The sequence below is a fragment of the Fukomys damarensis genome, unplaced genomic scaffold (genome assembly GCF_012274545.1).
Source record: "Fukomys damarensis isolate Sample0158 unplaced genomic scaffold, DMR_v1.0_HiC HiC_scaffold_35, whole genome shotgun sequence".
Taxonomy (NCBI): Eukaryota; Metazoa; Chordata; class Mammalia; order Rodentia; family Bathyergidae; genus Fukomys; species Fukomys damarensis.
In genome coordinates, this window is record NW_022900947.1 from 3,808,797 (window position 1) to 3,827,292 (window position 18,496).

The 18,496-nt window shown below is 57.5% G+C and overlaps 2 protein-coding genes and 1 long non-coding RNA gene across 7 annotated transcripts in view; 2 read left to right on the top strand and 1 right to left on the bottom strand.

Moving 5' to 3' along the window:
- The window catches only part of Jakmip1 (janus kinase and microtubule interacting protein 1), a 93,361-nt gene extending 85,035 nt beyond the window's left edge, over positions 1–8,326 (top strand). Inside the window, exons 22-24 of one of the 2 annotated variants that reach the window (XM_033758774.1) lie at positions 1,655–1,720; positions 5,695–5,739; positions 6,708–8,326. In XM_033758774.1, the coding sequence (XP_033614665.1) occupies positions 1,655–1,720; positions 5,695–5,739; positions 6,708–6,737 (141 nt within the window). In that variant the 3' untranslated portion in view covers positions 6,738–8,326. Of the gene's footprint in view, positions 1–1,654; positions 1,721–5,663; positions 5,740–6,707 lie in introns of both variants that reach the window. The other variant, XM_033758775.1, reaches the window with a different exon arrangement.
- A 3,628-nt stretch (positions 8,327–11,954) lies between these two features.
- Positions 11,955–18,496, top strand: part of Crmp1 (collapsin response mediator protein 1) — a 141,662-nt gene continuing 135,120 nt past the window's right edge. For both annotated transcript variants that reach the window (XM_010641802.3, XM_033758771.1), the window contains exons 1-2: positions 11,955–12,354; positions 14,581–14,719. In XM_010641802.3, the coding sequence (XP_010640104.1) occupies positions 12,068–12,354; positions 14,581–14,719 (426 nt within the window). In that variant the 5' untranslated portion in view covers positions 11,955–12,067. The remainder of the gene's footprint in view (positions 12,355–14,580; positions 14,720–18,496) is intronic.
- Positions 16,667–18,496, bottom strand: part of LOC104874643 — a 2,976-nt gene continuing 1,146 nt past the window's right edge. The window contains exons 1-5 of one of the 3 annotated variants that reach the window (XR_004515276.1): positions 18,302–18,490; positions 17,501–17,643; positions 17,071–17,378; positions 16,853–16,982; positions 16,667–16,701 (exon numbers count right to left, since the gene is read on the bottom strand). This is a non-coding gene — a long non-coding RNA (uncharacterized LOC104874643). Of the gene's footprint in view, positions 16,702–16,852; positions 16,983–17,070; positions 17,379–17,500; positions 17,644–18,301; positions 18,491–18,496 lie in introns of those variants that run through there. The other 2 variants (XR_783803.2, XR_783802.2) reach the window with 2 other exon arrangements.

Here is an 18,496-nt window from a genome sequence, read left to right on the forward strand (position 1 = left end):
CCTCCTCTCTTCCTCCTCCCCTTCTCTCTCCCCAACGTAGACCTCCTACTTTGATCATTCCCAGGACCCTCTCACTCACCTCAGAGCTCTGTTTGCAAGTCACTGTTGTTGGAACCCTAACTGGACTCCTCAAGAGCAGGGATGTTCAGAGCCCTGATTACAGTTTTGGTTCTCAAATTGGGCCCCCTGGGACTTGCTGGAAATGCGCTGTCTCAGTCCTACCCAGAATCTGTGGGCAGGGCCAGCACCCATCCTTAGCAAGCCCTCTAGGCAGTGTGGACCGTGGTGGTGGAGTCAGGCTCTATGTGGATGGCCTGCCCTCAGCCCCGGAGCGCCCGCTCAGTGAATGAGGTTGGCAGGCGTGCAGGGCTGTCAGGGGCTGCTGCCCGGGTGCCACGTTGGGGCGATGGGCGCCACTGGGCACAGGACAAACTGGAGTGGGAAAGGTGGCATTGGGTGGGCACTGGAAGGACTGATCGGTGACTGGGCAGGGCAGGTGCAGCACCAGGAATGACCAGCTGTCCTGGTCTGCTGGGATGGAAGGGGTGGGGCTCAGTGAAATGAGAAGGGCCCAAGAGCCCCGCATGGGCGGCTGTCCTGCCACCCATGCCTGCAGCCTCCGGGCTGCTCCAGGGTGGAGTCTTGTCCTGGCTCTGATCTCTGCCAGCCTGCCCCCGGGCACCCTGGTGTCTGCATTCAGTCTTGGTGCTCATGTTCTAGAAAGGCTGAAGAACACTTGGTGTTTAGCTCTATTTCCATGAACTTGAAGAAGACACAATATCCATCCATCGTTTTCTTTTTTGTTGTACTAGTTGAACCCAGGGGTGCTCTGCCAGTGAGCTACGTCCTTAGACCTTATTTAGTCAAAAAAATTTTGAGACAGAGTCTCGTAAAGTTGCCCAGGCTGGCTTCAAACTTGATTCTCCTGCCTCAGCCTCCCAAGTAGCTGAGATTAGTGGTGTGTGCCACTGTGTCCAGATAGAATCTACCTGTCATAGAAGCCAGAATAGTTCTTTTGGGGCCACTGATTAAGGGGAGTGGGACTCTTAGTTGCTTTTCTCATTGCTGAGACAAAACACTCGACACCCAACGTTAAATGGGAAAGGGTTTATTTAGCTCACAGTTTGTAGAGGTTTCAGCCATAATCGGCTGGCTCCAGGGCAGGGTGGCAGGGTGGCAGGGCAGAGGGACTTCACAGAGGAGAAACGGTTCATGGCGGGCAGAAGGCAGCAAAGCAGCAAGGGCTCAGTCTGTCTCTTATCTTCTCCAGGCCCCTTAGGGCAGGCAGCACTCACACCCTTAGTCCAGGGGCCCTTAAGCCTAGCACTGCACAATGAATCAGTCCTGGCATCACACTCTGATCCAGCCACCTCTGAAAAAGCCTGCCTGTGACTACATGAGGCTGGGGGACCTCTAGACACGACCGTCACAGGGGCCTCCTGGGGTGCCGGGATGTCCTCCCTGTCAGTGTGGGTGACAGCGATGCTGGCACAGGCACTGAGCCAGGCTCTTGGAGCCGCCCTTTGCCCGTTTGCTGCTTCGCTGCTTGTGTGTGGACGACGTAAGAAAGAAAGAAAAAAAGAAAGAAAGAAAGAAAGAAAGTCGGTGCGGCCCAGAGCTTGCTGTGTGATGCCCTGTCCCCTGTGCGTTTCAGCGGGTCCGGGACCTGGAGGCCAAGCTGGAGCTTCAGAAGCGGCAGCTGAAGGAGCTGGAGGAGAAGGTAGGGCCGGTTCTGTCCCCAGACCCTGGTGGGGACTTTGTCTTCCTGCTGGTTTCCTCATGTCCCCACATCAGCGTTCCCGGGAAATCTGAGCCTACCCAGGAGACAGTTCCTTCTCGGTGGCTCTCAGGACGGTTGCAGTCTGCATGCATGCGTGTGTGCGTTTGTGTGTGTGTGTGCACACGTGCGTGTATTTTCCACAACCCGCCCCATCCCTCGGCTGCCACTTCGCTGGAGGCGTGAGGTGATGACTGGTTCTGCTGTGGTGAGGCTGCCGTGTCCCCAGCCGCAGACATGGTCCTCTCCGTGGATTCACTCATTTAAAATGACTCCCGTGCCCCAGAGCAGGCCTTGCGTTCCCGGAAGACGCAGTCTCTTTCCTCGCGGAAGTGAGCCAGGCAGACCTGCCCTGGGTTCCGAAGGCTGCTCAGGGTTTTCCAATTGGCCCCATGTGCTGAGCACTGGGGCAGATTGGGATCCCGGACCTTGGCCACCGGGGGAAGGGACAGCGTGGTCTCCCTGGGTGCGCAGCTGTCCCCCTGCCTCCTGACGTTGTGATGCTCATCAGGGCAGATGCACAGGTCTCGCTCAGGACCTTATGTGCAGAGGGACTCAGTGTGACACTCCCCACTTCCTGTGCATGCACGTGGTGGCCGTGAGGTCCCTGAGGAGAGGGAGCAGGTTTGCTCATCTCCCTCACAGAGTGGGGCACCGCCTGGTGTCTGGCCATGACGACAGGTGGGCGTGGGGGGGCAGGCAAAGCCACGAGTGGGTATCAGTTTCGCAGAGGTGAGTTTGTGCCTGGGGACAAGGTACAGTGCCGCGGGTGTCAGTCCAGCAGGGGTGCCTAAGGGGGAGACCCCCGTTGAACCCCAGAGGGTGACACAGAGACAGTGGTGACGAAGAGGGAGAGGGAGATTCTGGGCTTGACCATCTCAGCTAGTTCAGGGGGAGAGAGAGAGAGAGAGGGGAAGCTGACTCGTCCAGAGCCGAACCAGACTAGAGGGCAGGTTGGGGCTGTCTGTAAGGCCGGCCCTGGCCTGTCCAGTGCACAAGAAAGAGGGTGCTCCCCAGGTCCCCTTCTGTGCTCTCCTGAGAGGGAGCTTTCTTGCTCACCCTGTGAGGACAACTGGCCACGTGGGGGCTCTGAATGCAGGGGTGGGGCCTCCGGGGACCCCCTCCCCAGCCTTCCAGAAGAGCAGAGACTGCAGATAAAGTTCAGCAAAGGACACTCTTGGGGGCTGGGCTGACTTTGACCCACACCCGGGCTCTACCAGGTGGCTCGGAGAAGGCTTGGGGAAGGCGTCCTCTGCCCTGCCCACCCCTGCCCAGGCCTGTGTTTGCTGCTGGCGGCGAGCGATGTGCTCAGTCTCCCAGGGCGGCCCACACGTTCTAGGCTCCACTGGATGGGCTGAGGAGGCTTTGTCTAGGCCCTGTGAGGGGTGGGGGTGGGGGTTGACAGCATGGGCTCTCTCCGCTTTCTGTTCTCCCAGCAGCTTGGGAACTTAGCCAAACGGGTCACAGAGCCACTGGTTTGTCCAATGACAGAGCCATTGACAAAAAAAAAAAAAAAAAAAAAGGCTTAAAACATGGCCATGATGGCCCTAGTTGATGAAAGGTAAAAAGCTCAAGTGGGAAAGGCACACACACAAAGTGACAGGGCTCCATGCTGGGTAGGAGAGGATACCTGGGGCTCTTAGTCACTTGCTTGTTGCTGGGATCCAATACATGAAACCCACAACTTAAGGAAGGACATGTTTACTTTGGGTCCCATTTCAGGCCATAGTCCCCGGCTCTGAGGCAGGAAGACCTGGCACAGGGCCCTGGCGGAGGAGAGATGCTCACAGCATGGGGCACAGGAAGGCTAGAGGAGGGAGGGGCCGGGACGAAGAGGAACATTCCAGGCCACGCCCCATGACGCCTCCTCCCACCAGGCCCCGCCCCCTACTGCTGTCTGCTATGAGCCCCATAATCTATTACCTTCCAAAAGCCCTGTCTATGAGCACAGGAGGCTTTGGGGACACTTGAGGTGGGTCTCTGGGAAATGGCTTTTTTCTCATTTCTCAAAGCCGATGTGTATGGGCTGCTCTGCCTCCTTTGTCCCACAAGGGAGTTACACCAGCAGGGGTAGGAGTGGTAGGGAGAGGCAGGTTGGGTTCCTGGGAGGCCATAGGACCGGGAGCTTTCTGTGAGGCTCCTTGTCACCTGTGTTTCCCACTGTGTCATTGGTGGTGGTTTGCCTGTCTCTTCCCCAGTGGCCAGAGGCTTAGCTACACCCAGCTGGGTGACCTTAGCAAGTCCTTCCCCCTCCTATGCCTCAGTTTCCCCATGTAGAACATGAAGGGTGGGGTGATTCCAGTGACCCTTCTAGCTCTCTTTCGGAGACTCTAAGAGAAGTTAGTGACTGGAGTTTAGTTTGGGAGGGAAGAAGAATTACTTTCAAGACTCCCCTTTATGCCCCATGCTCAAAGCAAGTCATGAATAAGTAAGAAAAAAAATCTTTTACACTGCCTTGTGTGGTTTTTAATTCCTTTAAGACTATTTTGTCCTATTTAAAAAAAAACAGCTAGTGAAAGAAAAAGAAAAAGATTTTAAATAAAGAAAAATTTCAATAATGAATCTCTTGGAAGGAGAAGCCGACAGGGGTAGTGTCGGGAGAGGCTGCTTGTCTGGGAGGGGACTGAGTCCCTGGAGTGTTTTTCTCCTGACCTTGGGGTGCAGGCCACGCCCGGGGTTCTTGGAACCCAGCCGTGACCTTGGGAGGGTCCTCTGCTCTGTCCCAGGGGAGCCCAAGCCACAGTCCGCGGGCTCACGTGGCCCTGGACAGCAGTGAGTGACGCTGCCCCACGAGACCGTAACTTCTAATGTGATTGAGTGATTTCCCCCAGTGTCTCATGACGCAGGGCTCGCCTGGAGCTGAGTACCCACAGCTGTTTCCATCCAAACCCTCGAAGACCCAGGGTTTCAGGTGCCGGTGGGACTTTGAAGTAATACTGTTTCATGGGCTGGGGATTTAGCTCAGTGGTTCCACTGCCTGCCTCACCAAGCCCAAGGACCCAAGTTCAATCCCCGGTACCAAAAAACAAAAATAGTGTTTCAGCCTGCCCACCCATGTGCATACCTGTGAAGGTAGGCTTTTGGGGTACTAAGCAGCCACATACACTTTAAAAGTCCTTAAACTGGGCTTGTGTGATTTCATAGAATAATAAGTTAAAATGGGTCTTTAGCAGCGGTGGTATAGGAAAGACAAAAGTGTATCAGGTAGGCTTTTGCTCATGATATTGAGCACAGGCAGCCTCATGAATACCGGAAAAGTAAGTGAGCTGCTCATTAAGTTTTGGGCTGTGTCAAGTGGCGGTTGGACATTCAGCTCAAAAGAAGAGTCCGACTGTGTCTCACGACCGACCGGACCTCTGCCTGGCTCCCAGAGAGAAGTGCCCCTCACCTCGCAGTCACATCGGCCAGTCGTCGCTCTTGGCAGTCTGGATGTGAGGCCGGTGCCCGAGAGGCGCGACACCACATTGACCTTTCTCATGAGCGCCCGAGAGTGCGCTGCTTTTCTGTGACTCTCTTTTCTTCCTATGAGAACAAACCACAGGAAAAGCCCTTTTATCACTTAGGAACCTTAGCTATAATATGCATTTGATACGCGGCCCAAGTCCTCATCTCTCAGTGTGGCCACCCACATTCCACCCTGCCCCGCCCCGCCAGGTACCACAACCAAAGTCCGGGTGTGGGTGGGGTGTAGGCGGCAGGGGCGGCCTGAGCAGAGGGGAGGCTCCGGAGCACAGCCCCTGAAGCCTGCCGCCCCCGCCGCTCCCCGCCGGACCCTGTGTCACAGTTCTTGTAAGATGCTGTCGTTAACCTCCACGCCGCATTTCTTACATCTTTTTTCTTTTCTTTTCCTTCTTCCCCCTCATTTTCTTTTGGTCTTATGTTATAGTTTTTGTTCCTTTTTTTGTTTTTCTCACTAGCATTCATTCTGTGGCCTTGATGACTCCAGGGAGCCGAGCACTCGGGTTGGTAATCCTTTCCCTCCCCTGGGTAGCTGAGCCTTCCTTAGGGCATCAGGGCCCCGGGTGTGGCTGGGGCTGGGTCCTTGGGAGGATGGGGAGGTCTTGGTGGAAATAAGGACCCCTCTAGCGGTTTCATCTGCAGAGCGCTCTGCTTTTCCCAGAGGCTCTCTCCAGTCTGCTCAGACCCGTTCCTCTCTGTTGCCATGGGACCGAGGTGCCATGGGACCAGGGTGCAAGCGAGTAGAATTCCAGGGTGAGGGGTCTGCACGAGCGGGAGGTTGGCAGGAGAGTAGCTCGGGAGGCCAGACTCTGAGCTGCCTACAAAATGCCCAGGACTGAGGGACCGGGCGGCCTGGCCCTCCTGCTGCCCTCGCTCCCCGTGCCTGGTTTGGATGCCTGTCTCTGCTTAGGCACTGCCAGGATCCTGGAACCCAGCCCCCCCCAACTATTGAGGCCTGTGTCTTCAGCACCCAGCTGCCACCCAGAGTCTGCCCTGACCCCCAGGCCCTTCCCCGTGCTCTCTGTGCTGAGCTCCCATCACAGGGCTGGGTCTGTGAGGACCCCACGATTCTAGGGTTCTGTCCTTGACCCAGCCCAGACCGAGGTCCCCAGCTTCAGGGACTGCCAGTGCCCACTAGATGTCTTGACACCACACTGAGCTCCAGTGCCAACCTTGCTTGGTGTCCCCAGCATCCCCGACGCTGACCCTGCCCACGGCACACGGGTCTGACACCTGTGTCTGAAACTGGGCTGGGTTGGCAGGCAGTGGTTCTTCCTTAGTGATGTGTGAACGAGGGCATGACTTCTCTCTGGGGGAGAGCGCACTCTGAGCCCCACTGATGGGGAGATGTGTACCAGGCTGGGTGGGGATCTGCTTCCTTGCCCTGGGCAAGGTGGGGAGGATGGCAGTGGTGGGTGGGGCCATTTTAACCTTGGTTATGGTGTTACTTAAGTTGTGTTTAATCTTCCAGGATAGAAAAAGAGCTTCCGGAATAAACTGAATCCCCGACGGCCACCCCAACCCTCTTCAAACCAACTCAACAGCGAAACAAGCTATTCAAAGTCCAGAGACTGGAAACAGTGTTCACGTTTATTTGACAACAGCTTTAACGGGCGGCCTTTCGGATGCACCACTGGGTCCCGGCCCGCCCATGCTGCATGGGCTAGCAGGGATGAGGGGACTGTGTCCCTCTCAGAGCCACAGTGGTATCCCAGCCATCACCTTCAAGAGCCGAGGGGCAGAGACCTGAACGTCAGGAAACTTAAGTGCAATTAACAGACACCAAGGGGCTGGAGAGCCGCTGCAGCGCGGGGACAGGCTGGAGTTCCTGACCCCGCACATGTGCCTCCCCTGGCTGCAGTGTGCGCGCAGCAGGACCCCAGGCCCCTCCACCCTGTGTACATAAACCCCATGAGCTGTGCTGTGTCTACCCCAGAGTCTGTCTCTCAGGGGGACTCACACAGGTCCCTGGATCAGAAGCCTGAGCCATTCTGGCCCCGTCACCAGAACCTTCTGAACTGGATGCAGCAGCAGTGAGTGGCCAGAGAGAGTTGGAGCCTCGTGGAGGTGGAGGGGCGGCTCTCTGGAGCCCCAGATTTCCACAGGAAGCTGAAACATGTGCCACGCTTGTGATGCGACACAGCGAAAGCCCAAGAACACGGTGTCTTTAGGGCCAGGTGGACTGAGGAGCGAGAGCAGATTCCACTCTTGAGGAGGCTCAGGACCACCGGAGGAGACCCCTGAAGCCCCTTAGGAGTGAATCCCTTTCTGGCTCAGAGCAGGGGCTCTGCCGCATGGCACAGGGAGTACCTGGTTCCCGACTAGAGCAGGAGAGCTTTAGGGGTGGTGGATGCCCCAGATGGGCGAAGGGAGTCCCCCCGGACACCAGGAGGAAATTCTGGAGGGGAGACAAGACAAATGTTCTTCGAGTGGCATTCCTGCCGTTGTTCCAGGGTGGGCGGACCCCAGAGGCCCCTGCTCAGGTGGCTGTCCTCTCCCGGACTCGGGGCCGTCAGTCCACATGTCGTAGTTTGGGAATGTGAGCGAGAAGGGACCAGCTGCAAGCCAGGACACAGCACCACGCTGGCCAGAGAGCGTCCATGCTTTGTGTGTGCAGGCTGTCGGGCCACTGTGATTTCTGTGATAAGAAACTTCGGGGCAAACAGACACAACTGAGATTCCGGCTACCTCGAGAGACCGATGTTCCTAGAAGTGTGGATGGAGCATGGAGAAGGAAGGACTCGAACTCGGCAGGATTTGGGGCTCAGAGCCACACAGCCAGCACAGCTGAGACATGCTGGTCTCTGTCGAAACCCAAGCCTAAGCACCCGCGACCCAGCCTGTGCAGAACCAAGATTAGGTGGCCCTGTCCTGTGAGGGACAGGGTGGCTTCTCTGCCTGCTTGGCTCTCCCCCCCGCAGATGACATGGGGTAGTGCGGCCTGGGCTTGCAGTCGGACCACCTGGTCACTCCAGCCCAGCCGTCTCTGCTGCAGACCTGGGCCACCACAACGGCTGCACAGCTGGGGCAGGAATTCAAACGGTCACATCTGGCCCTAGGCGACAGCTCAGGCCCAGGGAGTGAGACACACAGGCAAGTGTGGGAGCTGCTCGCTTCTAGAGCCCCAACTTTCTAGTAGGAACCAGCTTGTCTTTTCACCATCCGGGTCTGCTAGGGACAGGCCTGGGTACAGGAGCCCTGCCTGGGGTGCTGCAGAGCTGAGGGACACCAGGTGCAGCCTCCCTCTGCAACACCTGTGTCCAGGTGCGGCACAGCCTCAGTGCTGTGTCGCCTAGCAACACGTATGTAGTTTCCAGGGGAGCAGAGCTACAAGGTCAACCCTTGGTGATTTTCCTATGCGGAAAGGGAGAGGGCCGGTGGACCCCTTCCCGCACCTCTCTCCCTGTTCTTCGTCCCCTGGTGCTGCTTGCCCAACTGGGATTCTGCCTCTCAGCCTTACACCTCCATCCTCTGGTCAGTGGCAGCCAGCCAGGCTGGGACAGAGAAGCTGAGGACGGGGAAGTCTGCACGACTGCCAGGCCTGTGGGACGCTGTGCCCTTCACTGTGGGGCTCCGCCTGGTCGCGGGCAGGTTTTGGCCCCAGCATGGGTCCTGTCGCCCAGAATGCAGGAGGCAGGCCCTGTAACCCAGGCCGCTGTGTTTACAGTCTGTCCAGCCTGCGGTCCACCGAGCACCTGCAGCCTGGGGCAGGGCCCTGGCAGGGTTGCTTCCACCCTGACTTCCTCCCTTCCACAGGTTGGGGCTCAGTAGCTCCCACTTTCCCCAACTCCCATAACCAGCTGGTCTGGGAGCTCCTCCCCCCAGGACAAACTCTGAGGGACTGATTTCAGTTTATTTCTTACCTGTAACTGGAACCTGCTAGGAGTGGGTCTTAGTTCATGTTTCTCATTGCTGGGACAAAATACCCACCCGACACCCACAACTTAAAGGAGGAGAGGTTTATTTGTAGAGTTTCACGGCGTGGTCGCTGGAGCTGTGGGGCTCCGCCTGGTTGCGGGCAGGTTTTGGCCCCAGCATGGGTCCTGTCGCCCAGAATGCAGGAGGCAGGCCCTGTAACCCAGGCCGCTGTGTTTACAGTCTGTCCAGCCTGCGGTCCACCGAGCACCTGCAGCCTGGGGCAGGGCCCTGGCAGGGTTGCTTCCACCCTGACTTCCTCCCTTCCACAGGTTGGGGCTCAGTAGCTCCCACTTTCCCCAACTCCCATAACCAGCTGGTCTGGGAGCTCCTCCCCCCAGGACAAACTCTGAGGGACTGATTTCAGTTTATTTCTTACCTGTAACTGGAACCTGCTAGGAGTGGGTCTTAGTTCATGTTTCTCATTGCTGGGACAAAATACCCACCCGACACCCACAACTTAAAGGAGGAGAGGTTTATTTGTAGAGTTTCACGGCGTGGTCGCTGGCTCCCAGGCAGGACTGTGTGGCAGAGGCGCCTGGTGGAGGAGTGTTTGTAGCAGGGGAGGAGCCAGGGAGGGAGATAAGCCCTTCAGGCCATGACCCCCTCTTCTCACCAGGCCCCACCTCCCAACAGCAAGTCAGCTATGGCACCCCCAGAATCCAGCACCTTCCAGAAGCGCCTGCCCATGATCCTGGCACAGGAGTCTCTGGGGCACTTCTAGGTTTAACTATAACAGGTGCATGGAGGGGCAAGGCCCCAGTGGCCAGTGTGGGGCCCTCTTCCCTCCTCAGCTTGTCTAAGTGCTCATGGGGCTTCTGTACGTCCCAGCCAATGCCCCAGGGTCCCCTGTGTGGCAGGTGGAGCTTGGGCTTCCAGGGCCTGGGCCTCCCTTCCCACATCCCTCCTTGCCTTTCCAGCGTGCAGGTCCTGGGGCTCTAAGCCCGGCTGTCAACGATTGCTTGTGTCTTTCCTATGAGCACCTTCAGCAGCAGGGAATGTTACCAGCCTCCCAGAGGCACAGGCCCTGTCCTTACAGCTGTTGCCTATCCATCTGCTTCTGTCCCCTCCAGGGCCCACTGCTCAGACAGACTGGAGGCTGCAGACTGGAGGGGTGGTGAGCTGCGTCCTTCCCTCTCCCCAGGATGGGTCTTCCTCAGGCACAGGCCTGGACTCTGGCTGCCTCTCTGCCTGTGTATGGAGCAGGAAGGATGTGGGGAGAGGGATGGAGTGGCGAGGGTCTGGATGGTCTGAGACCTTCAGCTGCCAGGTCGTCCTCCTATGGCAGGGGCTGCTTCCCCAGGTCCTTGAGGAAGACTTTGCTAGGCCAGGAAGCTGATGCCAGGTTGTTTAGACTGAAGAAAGATCCGTGTCAATGCTCAGGGCTCTGGATCCCAGGTAGGAGATATCTGGAGACAGCTGTGCCTCTAGTGAACCCCGATGGGTGTTTTCTGGTCATTGTTTCTAACGATGCTGACACCGTCGTACACAGCGCTGGCGTTCTATAGGCACTGTAATACGAGGGGGGCTTCGTATGTCCGGTGTTGTCATCTGGCGTGATGTGCAGGATGAGGGAGACTGTGTGACTAGGGAAATACTGTGCCATTTCATACAAGGGATTCGAGCTCCTGGGTGTTTGGATACTGAGGGTGTCCTGGGGTGCTGGAGCAGGAAAGGGTCCTGGAGAAGCCACTTGGAACGAGACCATGCAGTGTGCACGAAGAGGAAGACTGTGTCCGGGTGGGTCCCCTGCAGACACCACAGGAGGGTTCTATGTCCAAGACATGAAGAAAAATATTAGCAGGGGTTCTAAATGTCCTAAGGACAAGGAGTGCGTGCGGTCCCTTCCACAATGTCCACGGGGAGAATTTAGCTTCCGGTGTTGAGTTTTCGCTTTCCTGTATCATGGCCCGGCTGCGCCTGCCCCTGCCCCCCGCTCCTTCCTTTTCAGCTCTGCAAACCCCAGAGGGCTCCGTCCTTGGTGATACATGGGATCAGCCACCTCCCTGGGCCAGATCCCCTAGGGACTTCCAAGGCCCACAGAGAGCGGCCACAGTCCTCAGGCACCTGCGAGGCTGTGGCCCGTGTCTGTGTTGTGCCACCCCACCGGGCTGCTCTGTCTCGCGGGGCCCAGCCCTGAGAGTTGCGCCGGGCCTTGGCCACCTCTCTCTCCAACCTCTGGGCTCTCGGAGGCCCTGTGGCTCTCAGCCTCATGATTTCTCCTGCTCCGGACCTGGTGTGCACCACGCCTGAGTTGTAGCTGCCAAGGTAGGGCGTGGGCTCTCAGTTTGGGAGTTGGACCTGGCTTGGAACCCTGATCCTGCCGTGTTCCATCCCATCTGTGGGGCTAGGAAAGCTCCCTGCTTCCAGAGCCTCCCTTCTGCCTTGTCTAATGGCCATGCTGGTCCCCCCTAGGTCACCAGGAGAACTGGACTAGGCAAGGCAGGAAGGGAACCTGGGGCAGTGCTGACTTCTGTTCCATTCGCCTAGCAAACTCCAGGTCGTCCATAAAGAGGTGCCAAGCTCAGAACGAAGCATAGGCCATCCTTCCTGATGGGTAGCCTCTCTTGCTACCAAGAGTTTGTGACATTCTGATGGCTCCGCCTGGAGATCTGATTTTCCTTTTTGTGTGCATTGCTAACATTTGCTCTTAGCTGACTTTTCTGTGCCATGTCCTCACACTGGGTGAGTTCTGGCATGCCCACGTGTAAAACGAGAGCCTCATCCATACTGCATGAGGCTTGTGCCAGTGAAACCCAAGTCCCCACTCATGAATAATCCACCTGTTCTTGTGCTCCTCAGATGATATTTTCCTGCGCAATCTGCAGGCTCCACTGCCACCCCAGAATCTCCAGAAACTCCACAACGCAACTTTGCTTAATTTTATTAAGTCTCTGCCCCTGAGATATTTACGGGATGGAGTCCACCTCCCAGACACAGACCAAGAAAAGTTTCAGCTACTTCGTCAGAGTCCCCAACAGCAATGGGTTTGATGTCACGAACGTCGATGTGAAGATAGACACGTGCTGGATATTCCAGGATGCGGAGGATAGCAGTGGGGAGCAGGGGCATCTTCCGGAGGAAGTGGCTGGCAGCCCAGATGTGAACACTGCTGGGCTCAGGAAACAGTTGGAGTCCTCAGAGCAGCAGCTGTCGGCAGCGGTGGGCCAGTGCGTCCCGTTGGAGTCGGAGCTGAGGAGCAGGTACGTGTGCTGTCTTGGGCGGCTCTCTGTGTGCCCGACGAGTCTTGGTCATGGCAGTTGTGCCACAGTGCCACAGGGGGCTTCAACCGAGGGCCACAGCCTGCCTGCGGCGGTCGTCACCCTGGCCTCCTGACCATCCCGTCCTCCACTCTGCACCTGAAGTGGCTTCCCAGCTCCTTGCTCCTCCCGTGGACGCAGCCCGTGAGAGGAACTGGAAGGGAGCGGTGGGGACAGAGACCAGGCATCTCCTCCTCCTGCTGGCTGTGCCTCCTCCGATCCTGCTGCAGAGTCGCTAATCTGGGTGGCTGTCCTCTGTCTGGTTTTCATGCTGAGAGCCCCGCCTTGCCTCTCCGCTGAGCCCTGTGATGGCTCTCCCTCCACGCTGGGATGGCAGGTCCCGAGGGTGGCGTTCCCTCTGGGCCTTTCTCCGAAACCCAGGCTTTCCTGATTGCTTCTTTCCTCCCTTCCACCCTTTCCTCTCTCCCTCCCTCCCTTCCCTTAGTTTTCCATCCCTCCTTCCTTCATTCCTTTTAACTATGATGTAGCAGTGCCACGATCGCCTCTACAGGTGGGAAGCTGAGGCTGGGAGGATGAAATCCACTGCCCAGCGTCACTGGGAGCACAATCCTGAAGGCAGATTTCAGGCTACTTTCAGCTCTGGCATTGGTTAGCCAGAGGATAACAAAGGATTGGTGATGTGATGGATTTACTTCAGTGAAAGAGTTAAAACTGAAAAGTATTTATTTTAAAAATAATGTATCAGGATTGTTAAAAATTTGAGACAGAAAACCACATTCCCCAGTTTCTAGTCTAAAGGCGAAAGCTTTCTCAAGGGCCGCCCTCCCTGGGGCATTTGTGTGCCTGGTGAGGGTTAGCATGGTTAGCCCTCAAAACAACACCACACAGAGGGGGCAGTGTCCAGCTGACTTGTCTCGGGGTCCGCAGGGATCTGTGTCCTTGTGGGCCTGGAACTCCCGGCTGCTTGCACCCTGGGGATCCTGGACTGGCCCGTCTTCCACCTGCAGGTCACCTGGCTTCCCTCCCCACAGCCCGCTGTCCTGTGCCCCCTGTCAAGGACTCTCTGTATCATCCAGAAGGCTCCCAGCCTGGACCTGGCCACACCTGCAGCCCCTCTGCCCTTCGAAGGCTGCGTCCCCACCCTGAGGGCCAAGGTTCAGCCTGCCACAGCAATAGGGTGGCTTCCCTGCCGTTTAAGCATAGAGTTATACCTAGCCCCACATTTTCTGTCGCTGATTGGTCTCAAAGCAGAAAGGGCTTTCTTTCCCCTTCCGTTTCTCAATGTGTCATTGTAGCAAACAGAAGGTCCAGGCCTGGCTCTGGACCCTGCACCGGGCTGCCCATCTGTTCACTTTGGAAGGGGCTGGATGGTGCTCAGCCCCAGGGTCACATGCCCTTCGGTCCTTGGAGACCCTCAGAGAGGTCTCAGGGGCTGATGATCAGTGGGAAGCCTCACTTCATCTCCTCCTCACGGCAGACCCGAGTAAGGCACAGCTGCCTCTGCCTCTGCCTCAGGACAGACGTCCTGAGGGTCACAGGAGAACAGGAGCAGTGAAAGCCCGTGGCTGGCAGATGCCAGGGCTTCTGGAACAGGTGTGCGTGTGTGTGTGTGTGTGTGTGCGCGCACGTGTGTGTGTGTGTGTGAGCATGCAAGGTGTCCATCCTGGGTGTGCGGGGCCCCAGCCTGGACTCAAGGCACGAGGATGCACACCCCAGCTTTTGTGACAGTGACGAGCCTCACCCTTAGGGGCCTGGGAAGGACCACACAAATGTACCTGAAGGGGAGCTATACAGCAAGGGTTAGGACTCGGCCTGGACTCTGCAATGCTGTGAGAGCTGGGGAAACCACTCAGCCTCTCTGACCCTCAGTGTGCTCCCCGGGAAGGAGGGGTAGGGTTACCCACTCCCCGAAGGCTGGCAACGTGAGGATTAACTGGAGCAAACAGCTCCGCTCAGCCGTCCTTGATGTTACCTGAATGTGGGATTACTGGTTTGGCTGAGAGACTTCAGATTCTGACCTTATTCCTTATTGTGGTGATGGCCTTGGAGTCCCAGAGATGATCTCTAACACAACAGCAGGAAGGGTTCTAAAAGCACAGTTTCGTCAGGGCGTTGGGTTGGCTGAATGATGAGCAAGTGTGGCCCCCACGAGGCCCCGGCTCAGGTCCTGCTGGCCCGTCCTGAACAGCGTCCCCACTTCTGCTACAGGATCCGAGAGCTGGAGCTGGCCGAGAGGGAGCTGCTGCGCCGGGTGGACGCACTGAGCGCCCGTGTGGTGCAGGAACGCAGCGCGGCGCTCCGTGCCCATGAGAAGCTGCGGGCGCTGCGGGCAGAGCTGGCCAGCCGGGTACGTGTCTCCGCGCCCCTTTCTTCCCAGGTCTGTTCCCGTCCCAGCGGTGCAGCCCAACCTGCCCCGGGAAACAGGACCTGGTGCTGCCTGCCGGCCTCGCAGGCCCTGAGACTGTGGGCCACGGGGCCCTTCTCAAAGGCTGTGTCCTGCCCTGGTCCCTGTCCTCAGCAATGACAGAAAGAAAATCTCTGACCACGGGGGCTGGTGAGCCAGGTGTGGTGCTGCACACCTGTAATCCCAGTTCTTGGGAGGCTGAGGCAGGAGGGTCACCATGAGTTCCAGTCCAGCCTGGCGACATAGTGAGACTGTCTCAAAAATCCAAAACCAACAAACAAAAAAACCTGAGGCTGGGGGCGAGGAGGGGCTGCCCAGTGCATGGGGCCAGAGTGGAGGAAGCTACGGAGAAGCAGGCTGTTTTGGGCAGGGCATGCAGAGTGTAGGCAGGGTGGGCACCGAGCTGCGGGCCTGCGGTGGGGAAGGAAGGAGCCAGCAGCGGGAGCACGGGGTGTGCAGGCAGAGGGGGCGACGGCAGGACGCTATCTGAAGGCCGGGAGAGGGCTCCGGGGGACGAGGTGAGCTCAGTCGGAGGTTATGTTAGAGAGGCCCCGACGGGCGGGGTGGCTCCGGAGCTAAACCCAGCTCTGCCACCGAGCTGGCTGAGGGACCTTGGGAACGCGCTTCACCTCTCTGGGCCCATTTCCTCCTCCGTGAGGTGGGAGTAACACCTGCCGGCCCCTCTTGCTGTTGCGTGTGAAGCACTGGCATGGCAGGCAGTGAAAAAGCACGATGTGCTTTGACTATAGAATCCTCGGCTGAAGTCCTGAAGTTCCCCAGGAGAGGTGCTGGGGCCCGAGGACAGGCCACTTTGGGGGAGTTTTGCGGACTTCCCGGTTTAGCTGATGGCTCTCTGGACTGCAGCCCACAGTGCTGCACCCACAACTGGGCTCCAGGGTGGGTCCTGCGGGCCATGACCAGCATTTGTCCCCGAAGTGGATGAGGAAACATGACAGGCGCAGTGCATGCTGGGAGTGCCGCTCCCAGAAACTTGGGTCTCCATTCGTCGTGCGCGAGCATGGACAACAACGGGGCATGATGGTCGTGTGGCGCTTACCACGGGAAGCCGTTGAGAATGCTGGAAAGCACTGGGACGGCCGGCAGCGGCAGCGGGAGGGCAGGAGGCGGGAGTCTGGGCACGCAGTGCTGGGGTGCCAGGGACACGTCCAGCCTGACATCCCTGGTGCACCGCCCCGAAGTGGAGCCCAGCCGGTTCCCTCCTTGGCTCCGGCGCCCTTCCATCCTGAGGGGGATTTGGCATAGAAAGCACTGTGACAAGGGTCCAGAGCTGTGCCCCGCCTGGAGGTTGCCAAGGTGATGCTGGCACAGCCCCACCCTAGAGATGTTCACAGTGGAGTGGGCAGGGGTGGCGACAGGTCCAGGCAGGACCCGTGTCTCGGTGGGGAGATGTCCACCTTCTTACATGTATGTCACTGTTTCCTGCGATTGCGTGCACCTGGGGCAGACCCGTCACCAGGCCCACGTCCAGATGAGGGCGGAAGTTCAGAGCCTGGGGGATTGGCCCAGGGACCCTCTGCTGCCACTCAGACCCCCAATCTCCTGCTGGAGACATCTGTGTTTTGAAGTACAGAGTGTGGTTGGAAAATATAGTGAATGGTTAAATTTTTTAAAATTATTGTGTTTCTTCTTCTTCTTCTTTTTTTTTTTTTTTGGTACCAGAGATCGAACTCAGGTCCTTGCGCTTGCGAGGCAGGTGCCGGAACCACTGAGCTAAATCCCCAGCCCTCGATTTGTAAAAATTATTACAGTAAAAGACACATTGCCAAGATTCCCCCTCAGCATCCTCCCCTTGCTTCAGACACGCTTATCTCATTGTTGCCACTGCTCTCTCCGCTTTCTGAAGCAGTTCTGGGGCCCTCTTTTGTGAATGTCTTTGGCTGCACGATCACTGCTGCCTCCATGTCCTGCAGCAAATCAAAACGTACACCTTTCACGGTCATTTGGACTTAGGGGAAGGGCCAGGGTCCCACCGGCCCAGACGCAGTGAGTAAGGTGGGCGAGGACACATGGTGACGTTTTCACTCGATGGAAACTGCTGTAAGCGTTGGAACTAACCTGGGACGTAAGGTAGCTGTGACAGGATGCTCAGGAAAGAGGACTGGCCGAGCTGCCCGGAAGTGGCGGGAGAAGCGAGTTCACAGTGAGGGCGAGGACTCTGAGGGAGGGAATGGCGGTGTGTCCTTCACTGCGATGAATTTTGGGAAACACATTTAAACCTTAAACTTCAGTGCAACACCATTTTAAGTATTGTAAAAACATATGTGGCGATTTACCATAATTTATATACAAAATTCCACTTCTCATTTTCCTCTGATTTAATGAACGCCAGGATGCGCGGCCTTAGAAGTAAACTTTCATCCACACAGAAACTTTCACTGTTTGTTCTGCTCACACCTTACATGTGTCCTTGGAGCCGGTGGGTGTCTCCCGGGCCCTTGTCTCTGGTGTGCTCCGAGTGCAGTTTCGCCCTGCTGTCAGTGCTCCGGGGTGCATTTATTTCTGCCATGCCGCGTAGTCGTTCTGCCTGCTGTCCAAGGCTGCCCACCGGGCCGTGGGGTCCCAGTCAGCTCGCACCCCGCACCTTGGAAAACACGGACAATATGTCAAGTTTTAGGCTGCCTCTCGCCTCTGCCAAACAAGCTATCAACAGAGCCGACCCCGGCTATTCCCCAGTTGTCTCCTTCCTGTTTGGTGTCTGCTTACTTGTGTCTCCGCCGGAGGCTGCAGCACAGTGCTAGCAGTTGGAAGAGAGTGTGATTCAGGCGGTTGTGGTGGTGCAACCTTCGGGTCCAGCCACTCAGAAGGCTGAGGCAGGAGGATCAAAAGTTCCTGGTCCGCTTACTTTTCTGTCTCAAGGGAAACAGACATAGGACTGGGGATGCAGCTCAGTGGTAAAGCACTTGTGTAGCACACATCAGGCCCTGGGTTCAGTCCCCAGTACTGCAAAAAATGGGGAGGGGGATGAAACAGGGAGATCTTTTCACTGCTTTACTTGAACTAACTCTGAAAATCTGGCAAAGTCAGGCAAGGATGCCCAATATTTGTGGTCATGGGCACCCCAGCCGGCTCCCAGCGTGCGGCATATCCTGGGGACAGGCAGGGCGGCCCCGCGGGGAAGGACAAGGGCCGAGTCAGACTCCGCCCTACTCGCCGCAGTCCCGCTGGTGGTGCAGTGCAGTGACACCGTGTCAGTCACTCCCGTGTGTCTGCTGCAGCCGTGAGTCTCTCCCTGGGGTCATTCCCAGTCACCAAGGCTGCTGTGGCCCGGCTGGGCCAGGCGGTGGGCATCGGCTCTGGGGCCCGAGTTTGCGGACCGGCGTGGGTGTGCCTGCTACCGGGGACTTCCGCGGCTCTCCAGCCCTCCACCCTCCGCACCGCTCCCTTCCGAGGACCTGAGGAGCTTATGGGGGTGCAGGGCCAGAACTAGGCTGGGGTAAAAGGGGCTCCTGGTTCCTGGGCAACGTGTCAGCGAGAACCAAAGACCTCGGCCATGGAAATACGTACAGTACTGTTTTGATGCAAAAATAGAAGGCGAAACCCCGCACTGTGTGCAGCCACGGAAACACGCAAAGCTAGGATCAGCGTGAGCGATGGCGTGCCCTGGGGGCTTCCTGACCCAGGTCCCGCCAACTTGTAGGTCCAGGAAGAGGAGCTCACGGCCCGGCGGCAGCGGGAGCAGCTGCGGAGGTGGCGGCAGCG